The 12,500-nt window shown below is 45.6% G+C and overlaps 2 protein-coding genes across 3 annotated transcripts in view; both read left to right on the forward strand.

Annotated features, from left to right (window-relative positions):
- Nucleotides 1-3,715, forward strand: part of LOC133135166 (solute carrier family 12 member 6-like) — a 32,513-nt gene extending 28,798 nt beyond the window's left edge. The window contains 3 exon segments of the mRNA XM_061251973.1: nucleotides 714-931; nucleotides 2,266-2,399; nucleotides 3,060-3,715. Coding sequence (XP_061107957.1) covers nucleotides 714-931; nucleotides 2,266-2,399; nucleotides 3,060-3,151 — 444 coding nt within the window. The 3' untranslated portion in view covers nucleotides 3,152-3,715.
- A 4,022-nt stretch (nucleotides 3,716-7,737) lies between these two features.
- The window catches only part of LOC133135694 (FACT complex subunit SPT16-like), a 36,002-nt gene continuing 31,239 nt past the window's right edge, over nucleotides 7,738-12,500 (forward strand). The window contains exons 1-4 of one of the 2 annotated variants that reach the window (XM_061252891.1): nucleotides 7,738-8,126; nucleotides 10,328-10,420; nucleotides 10,541-10,711; nucleotides 10,933-11,085. In XM_061252891.1, coding sequence (XP_061108875.1) covers nucleotides 8,061-8,126; nucleotides 10,328-10,420; nucleotides 10,541-10,711; nucleotides 10,933-11,085 — 483 coding nt within the window. In that variant the 5' untranslated portion in view covers nucleotides 7,738-8,060. Of the gene's footprint in view, nucleotides 8,127-10,327; nucleotides 10,421-10,540; nucleotides 10,712-10,932; nucleotides 11,086-12,500 lie in introns of those variants that run through there. The other variant, XM_061252892.1, reaches the window with a different exon arrangement.

Genomic DNA, 12,500 nt, shown 5'->3' on the forward strand with positions numbered 1-12,500 from the left:
GCGTGTGCGGTGGAGCTTTGATGATGTAAGTGTATCTGCAGCCTGATTGGTCCCTGTGGTGTTCAGTAGAGATGTAGAGTTGGCTTTAGTGCTCGCGCCCCCGTGTGACCCCACCCTCACAGGTGGAGAGCTCCAGTGTGCTCGGAGCAGAACATGAGCTATACTGGGACTGGGCTGCCTACTAGACTGCAGGTAGCAGGCAGGAGATAGTCAGTAGTACACAGTAGATGGTATAATAAATAGGAGATGGTAGACAATAGGTAGTAGGTAGAAGACAGCAGATGGTAAAGAGTTGTGGAAAAACCTGGAGATAATTTTTTCCCAGGTGTGTTTAGCTCAGCTTTTACTTTTAGGGTGGTCATTTATCACTGACTGATTGGAGTCTGTTGGGGGTTGGTGATGGTTGGAGTCTGATGGGGGTTGGTGATGGATGGAGTCTGAAGTGATGGGCGTGGCCTGATGGGCGTGGTCTGATGGGCGTGGCCTGATGGCCGTGGCCTGATGGGCGTGGCTTGATGGGCGTGGCCTGATGGGCGTGGTGTGATGGGCGTGGTGTGATGGGCGTGGCCTGATGGGCGTGGTGTGATGGGCGTGGCCTGATGGGCGTGGCCTGATGGGCGTGGTCTGATGGGCGTGGTGTGATGGGCGTGGTCTGATGGGCGTGGTCTGATGGCCGTGGCCTGATGGGCGTGGTCTGATGGGCGTGGTCTCAGGCCCAGCTGGTGAAGGACAGGAACTCCATGCTGCGTCTGACGAGCATCGGCTCAGACGATGATGATGACACGGACGCTGGGGACCGCAGTGTGGGCGGAGCTACTACAGAGCATCGGCGTGTCCACATGACCTGGACCAAAGAGCGTGCTCAGCAGATGCGAGCGCAGTCCGCCTGCAGCACGCCCCAGGGGTTCAGAGACATGCTGAGCATGAGGCCGTAAGTCCTGCCATCTCACCATCATCTCACCAACATCTCACCAACATCTCACCATCATCTCACCAACATCTCACTGGCGTCTCACCAACAGCTCACCAACATCTCACAAATAGCTCACCAACATCTCACAAATAGCTCACTGCCATCTCAACAATATCTCACCAACATCTCACTGTCTTCTCACCAACAGCTCACCAACACCTCACTGCCATCAACAATATCTCACCAACATCTCACTGTCATCTCACCAACATCTCACCAACATCTCACTGCCATCTCAACATCTCACCAACATCTCACCAACATCTCACAAATAGCTCACTGCTGTCTCACCAACATCTCACCAACATCTCACCGCCGTCTCAACAATATCTCACCAACATCTCACTGTCATCTCACCAACAGCTCACCAACACCTCACTGCCATCAACAATATCTCACCAACATCTCACTGTCATCTCACCAACATCTCACCAACATCTCACAAATAGCTCACTGCCGTCTCAACAATATCTCACCAACATCTCACTGTCATCTCACCAACAGCTCACCAACACCTCACTGCCATCAACAATATCTCACCAACATCTCACTGTCATCTCACCAACATCTCACCAACATCTCACTGCCATCTCAACATCTCACCAACATCTCACCAACATCTCACAAATAGCTCACTGCCGTCTCAACATCTCACCAACATCTCACCAACATCTCACCAACATCTCACCAACATCTCACAAATAGCTCACTGCCGTCTCACCAACATCTCACCAACATCTCACCAACATCTCACCAACATCTCACAAATAGCTCACTGCCGTCTCACCATCATCTCACCATCATCTCACCAACATCTCACCAACATCTCACCATCATCTCACCAACATCTCACCATCATCTCACCATCATCTCACCAACATCTCACTGCCGTCTCAATATCTCACCAACATCTCACAAATAGCTCACTGCCGTCTCAACAATATCTCACCAACATCTCACTGTCGTCTCACAAACAGCTCACCAACATCTCACCATCATCTCACCATCATCTCACCATCATCTCACCATCATCTCACCATCATCTCACCAACATCTCACTGCCATCTCAACATCTCACCAACATCTCACCAACATCTCACAAATAGCTCACTGCCGTCTCAACATCTCACAAACATCTCACAAACATCTCACCAACATCTCACTGTCGTCTCACAAACAGCTCACCAACATCTCACTGCCATCTCACCAACATCTCACAGCATGCTCGGCTAACTGTGCTGTTACTCAGTACATTCTGATTAGCATACACAGCTAACTGTGCTTTCCTGCAGGGATCACTCCAACGTGCGTCGCATGCACACTGCTGTGAAGCTGAACGAGGTCATCGTCAACAAGTCCCATGATGCTCGGCTGGTGCTGCTCAACATGCCGGGACCTCCCAGGAACCAGGAGGGAGACGAAAACTGTATCCTTCATCCAGCGTTCCCTCAGCGTTCCCTCAGTGTTCCCTCAGCATTCCCTCAGCGTTCCCACAGCGTTCCCACAGCGTTCCAACAGCGTTCCCTCAGCGTTCCCACAGCGTTCCAACAGCGTTCCAACAGCGTTCCCTCTGCGTTCCCTCAGCATTCCCTCAGCGTTCCCACAGCATTCCCTCAGCATTCCCAAATCTTCTTGGACATATACAGCATGGTCAGATACCCAAGTGCTGAACAGCTGTGATGGTTGTCATGGCAAGCATACTAGTTCACTGCTTGGCCACATAATGAACTCGCAAAATGCATGGGTTTGGTGAGACACAGGTTGCTATAGTAACAAAGCCCACTATTGTAACAAAGGGTTTAATCCTGACTGCTGCGCTATACTGCGAGTGAGAGAGTGAGAGAGTGAGTGAGTGAGTGAGAGAGTGAGAGAGTGAGAGAGTGAGAGAGTGAGAGAGTGAGAGAGTGAGAGAGTGAGTGAGAGAGTGAGAGAGTGAGAGAGTGAGAGAGTGAGAGAGTGAGAGAGTGAGAGAGAGTTTATTTCTCATCACAGCAGCACACACCCAGTGTTTTCTCTCTAAACAAAAATAACTGTGATTGGCTGCAGCGAGTCACATGGTGGGGAAGAGATCTTGACTCTGTGGCAGATATGGAGTTTCTGGAGGTGCTGACCGAGGGGCTGGAGCGCGTCCTATTGGTCAGGGGAGGAGGAAGTGAGGTCATCACCATCTACTCGTGATGGAGTGGAAGCAGAGCAGGCGGGGGGGGGCAGGGGGGGCTGGAACCCGCTGCTCGACTGTAACTGAACTCTGCTGTACGACAGGTCTGCTGAACTCACAGAACCTGCACTTGATCTCCACTGGATCCCACATTACCCCACTCACTGCCCAGACACATTCCATTTGGGGGGTCTCCTCAGCACTGACAGCTATCAATGCAGTGTTCTCTTACTGTGTGTGAGCGTGCATGCGCACGAGTGAGTGAGTGAGTGAGTGAGTGAGTGAGAGAGTGAGAGAGTGAGAGAGTGAGAGAGTGAGAGAGTGAGAGAGTGAGTGAGTGAGTGAGTGAGTGAGTGAGTGAGTGAGTGAGTGAGTGAACTCAGAGGGTAAGCAGTGTGTGTGTGTGTGTGTAAACTCAGTGTTGTTCTTTCTGTTCAGGGTTTGTCTGAGTCTTTCCCACTCCACATTTTGTGCTTGTACATAAACACTGAGGAATCCCAGGGATTTTCATTTTTTAAATAATCACATAAAACTATTAAAAATATTTTCCTGTAAAATGGGAATAAACCTGAGCCTCTGCTTTACCTTCCAGATATTTTTTTTATTTGAATCGTTTTGTCTCCGAGTCAATTCAAACACAAAACAATAATTTCAGTTCAGCAAATTTATATCAGTATGACAATGGTTTCATCAGGGCAAATAATTACTGCATGACATTGATTTCAGCCACAGCTAAGGGCCAGTAATACAATAAATACAATAAAAAGAGAGGAGAATGATGCCTTCAAAGATGAATGTCTCTCACAGAGGCCGGTGAAGGTTGGGCAGTGGGATGCTGAAGCACAGTGAGTGTGAGTGTGTGACTGTGTGTGTGAGTGTGTGAGTGTGAGTGTGTGAGGCTAAACTGTAAAGTGCTTTAAAGGGAAACATCTGACCTGGTATGGCAAAATAACCATTATTAATTAATTAGTTCTATCCCAATTTACATATTTATTTTTGGCATTACCAGCTCCTAGTGAATTATTCTTCAAAACATAAGAACAGAAGGTATTCAAATGTATTTGGACTGATAAACCTCATAAAATTAAACGTACACATCTCTACAATGACTATGTATCTGCCGGTTTAAAATTACTCAACTTAAAAGCCTTGAATCTCACTTAAAGCCTCTCTTATCCTCAAATTATATTTCAATTCAAACTGGTTTTCAAGTAAATTACTCAAGAGTGTTCATCCTATGTCTGGTAAAGCCTTTTGTCCATTCCTGCGCATTTCATGTTAATGAGATTTTTTCTCATGTCTCCACATTTTCGGAAGAAACTCTACAAAGTTGGTTACAATTACAATTCCATCAACCGGAAAATGCAGAACAAGTCCTACAACAAATAATATGGTTAATCTCCAACATGATGGTCAATAGAACAAAGATTTTTTGGAAATGCATGTTTGACAAAGATATTTTTATAAAGGACATAGTCAACGAGGAAAGCAAACTCATGTCTTACAAACATGTATTCCAATGTCGGCACATTACCACCATACAGTAAATACAGCATTACAACCATAAAGTCAATATAGCATTACCACCATACAGTAAATACAGCATTACCACCATACAGTCAATACAGCATTACAACCATACAGTCAATACAGCATTACAACCATACAGTCAATACAGCATTACAACCATACAGTCAATACAGCATTACCACCATACAGTAAATACAGCATTACAACCATACAGTCAATGCAGCATTACCACCATACAGTAAATACAGCATTACAACCATACAGTCAATGCAGCATTACCACCATACAGTAAATACAGCATTACCACCATACAGTAAATACAGCATTACCACCATACAGTAAATACAGCATTACCACCATACAGTCAATACAGCATTACCACCATACAGTCAATACAGCATTACCACCATACAGTCAATACAGCATTACAACCATACAGTCAATACAGCATTACAACCATACAGTCAATACAGCATTACCACCATACAGTAAATACAGCATTACCACCATACAGTCAATGCAGCATTACAACCATACAGTCAATACAGCATTACCACCATACAGTCAATGCAGCATTACAACCATACAGTAGGCCTAAATACAGCATTACCACCATACAGTCAATACAGCATTACCACCATACAGTCAATACAGCATTACCACCATACAGTCAATGCAGCATTACAACCATACAGTAGGCCTAAATACAGCATTACCACCATACAGTCAATACAGCATTACCACCATACAGTCAATACAGCATTACCACCATACAGTAAATACAGCATTACCACCATACAGTCAATACAGCATTACCACCATACAGTCAATACAGCATTACCACCATACAGTCAATACAGCATTACCACCATACAGTAAATACAGCATTACCACCATACAGTAAATACAGCATTACCACCATACAGTAAATACAGCATTACCACCATACAGTAAATACAGCATTACCACCATACAGTCAATACAGCATTACCACCATACAGTCAATACAGCATTACCACCATACAGTGAATACAGCATTACCACCATACAGTCAATGCAGCATTACCACCATACAGTCAATACAGCATTACCACCATACAGTAAATACAGCATTACCACCATACAGTCAATACAGCATTACCACCATACAGTCAATACAGCATTACCACCATACAGTCAATACAGCATTACCACCATACAGTCAATACAGCATTACCACCATACAGTCAATACAGCATTACCACCATACAGGAAATCAGATATTAGCAATTTGGCCGTTAGTCTGCAGGCCACATATAAAAATGGTAAATTGTTTAACGGGAATGAAGATTAAAAAAAGACACATTTTACTTAAGAATAAAGAACTTGGGTGCTACACCATATAAAATTCTAGATGGGAAAATATGTTCGACACACCAGTCCCATGGGACCAGGTATTCCTAGTCCTTTAAAAAAACAACACTTGATCCAAAAATAAGATATTTTCAGTATAAGCTAATACGTTTCGAACTAAAACAATGCTAAATTTCTGGGGAATAAAGTCATTCCTTATGGCGATTCTGCCAGGAAGAGGTGTAGACCATTTACAGGAAGAATTGGTTATCTGTGTATAAGGTTTCTTTTCAGTTAGACTTGTTTAAAGTGTTACTGGGTGATGTAAAAAAAGAAACACACAATAGGTCACATACTTATTTATCTGGCAAAGGTATTTATCTTTGGGTTGACGTCTGTGGAGGTTTTAAGAATTGAGAGATTGTGAGACCTTTGTATCACAGTAGAGTTGAGTCTCTTATGGCAAGAGATGGGATATAGGAGGCTGATGCTGAGATGGGGTATAGTTATGGAGGCTGAGATGGGGTATAGTTATGGAGGCTGAAAATGTGAAATAAATAAGCCAATTACATTTCATGTGGAAGGCAGAAGATGATTATAATGATCATTACGGTATAATAAAAGAAGAAGCAAATGAATAGTTAATATGTGGTTGGTTCGGGTTCGGGAAGAGAAGGGGAAAATGATGTACTTATTTTTCTTTTCTGTGTTTTTGTGTTATTGTGTTTCTGTGTTATTGTGTTTTTGTTTTTTTGTATTTGGGTGGTGGGCAGGAGGATTCATGCATAAACATGTAATAACTGAATTCATAAAGTTGACCTCCAAAGTTGTGGGGGGGCTGGATTGAAAAATAAAATAAAAAAGACTATCACCATGGCAGTGCTTTTTCATGTGGTCCGCCCTCCTGCTCCAACACAAGGTCAGAATGCTACTTTTGGTCACATTATGGCGGTCCTCAAATCTATTCACTGGCTGCGTGTATCTTTTAGAATCGATTTTAAGATTGTTTTATGAAATGTCTTGCCCTTTGCTATGTCCTGTATGGTCTGATCAGCTCACCCAGATCCTCTCATAGCAACACTGGTCATCCCTAAGATACAACAAAAAAAAACTGCAATACACACAGCGCTTTCAAAAAGACTATTAAAACATCTGTAACGCTGCTTTTAGTTCGGTGGTGTTTTGAAATAAAACGCAATTTAGACTGTATGAAGGTGCCGCCCCAGTGTAAATGGGCCAATCACAACACGGGGGCTCTGTTTGATATCCCGCACTTTACAGAACGCGGGAAAAGAGGGGCGCGGGAAATATATGAAAAGGGAGACGGACAGCCAATGGGAGGCGAGGAAGAAACTAAACTACACAAAGACGAGCCACGCGAACGCTCCTGCATTTAATGGAGGTTGAATGTGGTCGCGGAAGCGGCCGTATGTTTGACAAAAAACTAAAAGCAGACGAAAATCAAATGCTGAGGGCAGTTGCAAAATAATAAGAAATATCTGCGTATGGGAACGTGCAAAATCACAGATACGCATGATTGAATATGATCCGATTATGAATATGGAGGCAACGTGGTTTTAATGTATTATAGCATATGATATCACTGATTATTGAACATAACTGCAGTATGCTGTATTGCACATGTGTCGGAGTTTGCGTGTTTGCGTGAGTAGGTTGGCCCTGTAGCAGGGGGAGGGGAGAAAGGTGGGGGAGGGGTATTAAATATATGCGTATCAATGCGTGATACAAACAGCAATGTGTTTAGCGATCCATGTACACATTTGTAGACATTTAACCGCAGTTGCACGTTTTCGTACGATGGTACAATAGAAAACGACTGTTTCCCATAACATGCACGGATTTCAGTTGCCATCAGGAATATAATAGTACGATTTGAAAACAATAAAATATAAAGAATAATAAAACAATATTTTAAAAAAGACTTTCGTGTCTTTGAGTTGGGCCAGGAGGAAGCTGCGAGCGCGAGGCGTGGGAAGCGCGCCACCGATGCTTCACTGATCGGGCCTGAAGCCGCGACCTGGAGTTTTTGGAGCAGCGGAAGACGCGATGGCCGTAAACTTAGACAAGGAGGCGTATTACCGCCGGATCAAACGCCTGTACGGCAACTGGAAGGTAATATAAACCGGACACGGAATGAGACTGTAAACCCCTGTTATGCGCGGCCATCCCCGGATTGAGGTGTTGGCAGAAAGCCGCACTCGCGTTGACGTGATGCGGCGTTGGTGCCTCTGTGGCCGGCAGTGTGCTGAACAGAGGCCGCTGTAGCTCAGCAGTGGTATCCAGTTAACTTTCAGCACAGCCACGAACAGCGAAACTGTGCCCACGAAGTGCGCAGCTCAGCGAAACGCGACAAATATCAGTAATATCGGAGCTAATGTTTATGGTCCTAATTTCAAGGACATATAGATAAATACATTAAATTACCACGGCGTGCTGGCGATTCCAGTACGAATCCATGGTAGTTCTAGCAGGCAAATGGAGAGACTAACGAGGGTAGCTAATAGCTTAGCAGCAACCCAGAAATGTAACCGTACTGCTGGCGCTTCGTTATTTTGCCACATTTCGTCAAATAGCTTTGGAACAAAAGCTTATTTTAAATAGTTGCTAGACGTCCCCGGTATTTATAAACTCGGAACTCTTGGCAAACAAAGTTGAGTTCTAGTCACGCTGCTGATTTCGCTTACTAGCTAGCAGCTAGCTTAGTCGGAGCACTTTCAAACAGGACATTGAACTACGCTGTACAACGGCGTCCCTCACTTGATATCACCAACTGATCTCCAACACGCTGATATATAAAACCCTAAGTTATATTTTGAACTTTTAAAATTGCTGTCACGGTCTGCGGTGATCCGTATTGAACATTAAAATACAAGTGGTTGTTCTGTCCAGTCTGCAACGGAGAAGACCTGTCCCTCCGTAAAGACAGAAGATGTTCGGCTAAAATACTAATTTTAAAATAACCGTGGACAGTTCAGTAATAAGCGGTTCAAAACACTCCACACCGTCTTGGCCAAAGTTACAGTAGAAACTTCGTGCTGCAGAATCCGTTTGCACAGCAGTCCGACTGTAGCCAAACACACCGTGTTCACTTTAATAGGTACACCTATGTAGCACCAAGTACGACGTTTTGCCTGAATTCATCATGGCACGGATTCAGTAAGGTGCTGGAAACCTTGTTGACTGGATAGCATCGCGCTGTTCCTGCGTATTTTACAGGTACACGTTCATGCTGCACACACTCAGCGATATTGCATTCAGATCTGGGGACCGTGCAGGCGATTGGAGTAAAGTGAAGCAACTGTCATGTTCATGGAACCAGCCTGAGATAATGGGCTTGAGGTCGTGGTGCTGGGTCGGGTAGCCTGTGGCCATAATGATAAGCACATGGTGAGCTACGATGCTTTGGTACGAGTAGGTTGGCCCAAATAATTAAATGGTTGTATTCATATAGCACCTTTATCCAAAGTGCTCTACAATTGATGCTTCTCCTTCACACACACCATGCAAGGCACCAACCAGCTTGTAAATGGTTGGCATTTATATAGCGCCTTTATCCAAAGCGCTGTACAATTGATGCTTCTCATTCACCCATTCATACACACACCAACGGCGATTGGCTGCCATGCAAGGCGCCGACCAGCTCGTCTGGAGCATTTGGGGGTTAGGTGTCTTGCTCAGGGACACTTCGACACAGCCCGGGCGGGGGATCGAACCGGCAACCCTCAGACTTCCAGACGACTGCTCTTACTGCCTGAGCCAATGAGACGACTGCTCTTACTGTCTGAGCCAATGAGACGACTGCTCTTACTGCCTGAGCCAATGAGACGACTGCTCTTACTGCCTGAGCCAATGAGACGACTGCTCTTACTGCCTGAGCCAATGAGACGACTGCTCTTACTGCCTGAGCCATGTCGCCCGCGGCTCGTCGGGAGCAATTGGGGGTTAGGCGTCTTGCTCAGGGACACTCCGACTGCCAGACGACTGCTCTTACCTCCTGAGCCCCACAAGGCAGGGTGAAGTAAATGATGGCAAGTTGGTTTTAAGGGCCTAACGTGGGCCCCAAATTTTAGCACCACCATGTGCCCACTGCTCCTCAACTTCCTGTGCTTCCTGCTGCTGCCATACACAAGCTCATCTCTCTCTCTCTCTCTCTCTCTCTCTCTCTCTCTCTCTCTCCCTCTCTCCCTCTCTCTCTCCCTCTCTCCCTCTCTCCCTCTCTCTCTCTGTCTCTCTCCCTCTCTCTCTCTCCCTCCCTCTCTCTCTCTCCCTCCCTCTCTCTCTCTCCCTCCCTCTCTCGCTTCTCTCTCTCACAGAAAGGTGAGGATGAGTTTGGGAAGGTGGACGCTATCGTGGTGTCTGTTGGGGTCGATGAGGAGGTTGTTTACGCCAAATCTACAGCTCTGCAGGTAACACTCATCTGTGTGTGTGTGTGTGTGTGTGTGTGTGTGTGTGTGTGTGATGTTCATTGTTTGAGTAAAATCTTGTAAGATTGCATTTTGGGAGTGATGGTGTGCTCTTGTCCGCAGACCTGGCTCTTTGGATACGAGCTGACGGACACCATCATGGTTTTCTGCGAGTCCAAGATACTCTTCCTTGCCAGTAAGAAGAAGGTGGAGTTTCTCAAGCAGGTGGCCGTAACCAAAGGCAACGAGAATGCCAACGGCCTTCCCCCCATCAGCCTGCTGGTGCGAGAGAAGGTGAGGCCCCCCCACCCCCTGCCCCAAAACACGCCCCCCCTACCTGCGCGCTGTGATTGGTGCTCTGTGGCTCCGCCCTGCGCACTCTGATTGGTGCTCTCTGTGGCTCCGCCCTGCACGATCTGATTGGTGCTCTCTGTGGCTCCGCCCTGCGCACTCTGATTGGTGCTCTCTGTGGCTCCGCCCTGCACGCTCTGATTGGTGCTCTTCCTTTGCTCCAGAATGAGAGTAACAAGGTGAACTTTGAGAAGATGCTGGAGGCGATTCGGGGCAGTAAGGAGGGCAAGACGGTGGGCGTGTTCATCAAGGACAAGTTTCCCGGAGAGTACATGAAGAGCTGGAACGACATGCTGGCGGCAGAGGGGCTGGAGAAGGTAGCGCCAGGACACCCACTTATCCATTATCCAATCAGCCAATGCATCCATTACACCCACTTATCCATTATCCAATCAGCCAATGCATCCATTACACCCACTTATCCATTATCCAATCAGCCAATGCATCCATTACACCCACTTATCCATTATCCAATCAGCCAATGCATCCATTACACCCACTTATCCATTATCCAATCAGCCAATGCATCATTACACCCACTTATCCATTATCCAATCAGCCAATGCATCCCTTACACCCACTTATCCATTATCCAATCAGCCAATGCATCCCTTACACCCACTTATCCATTATCCAATCAGCCAATGCATCCCTTACACCCACTTATCCATTATCCAATCAGCCAATGCATCATTACACCCACTTATCCATTATCCAATCAGCCAATGCATCCATTACACCCACTTATCCATTATCCAATCAGCCAATGCATCCATTACACCCACTTATCCATTATCCAATCAGCCAATGCATCCATTACACCCACTTATCCATTATCCAATCAGCCAATGCATCCATTACACCCACTTATCCATTATCCAATCAGCCAATGCATCCATTACACCCACTTATCCATTAGCCAATCAGCCAATGCATCCATTACACCCACTTATCCATTATCCAATCAGCCAATGCATCCCTTACACCCACTTATCCATTATCCAATCAGCCAATGCATCCCTTACACCCACTTATCCATTATCCAATCAGCCAATGCATCCCTTACACCCACTTATCCATTATCCAATCAGCCAATGCATCCATTACACCCACTTATCCATTATCCAATCAGCCAATGCATCCATTACACCCACTTATCCATTATCCAATCAGCCAATGCATCCCTTACACCCACTTATCCATTATCCAATCAGCCAATGCATCCCTTACACCCACTTATCCATTATCCAATCAGCCAATGCATCCATTACACCCACTTATCCATTATCCAATCAGCCAATGCATCCATTACACCCACTTATCCATTATCCAATCAGCCAATGCATCCATTACACCCACTTATCCATTATCCAATCAGCCAATGCATCCATTACACCCACTTATCCATTATCCAATCAGCCAATGCATCCATTACACCCACTTATCCATTATCCAATCAGCCAATGCATCCATTACACCCACTTATCCATTATCCAATCAGCCAATGCATCCATTACACCCACTTATCCATTATCCAATCAGCCAATGCATCCATTACACCCACTTATCCATTATCCAATCAGCCAATGCATCCATTACACCCACTTATCCATTATCCAATCAGCCAATGCATCCATTACACCCACTTATCCATTATCCAATCAGCCAATGCATCCATTACACCCACTTATCCATTATCCAATCAGCCAATGCATCCATTACACCCACTTAT

The sequence above is a fragment of the Conger conger genome, chromosome 8, assembly GCF_963514075.1.
Source record: "Conger conger chromosome 8, fConCon1.1, whole genome shotgun sequence".
In the NCBI taxonomy this organism is placed as follows: Eukaryota; Metazoa; Chordata; class Actinopteri; order Anguilliformes; family Congridae; genus Conger; species Conger conger.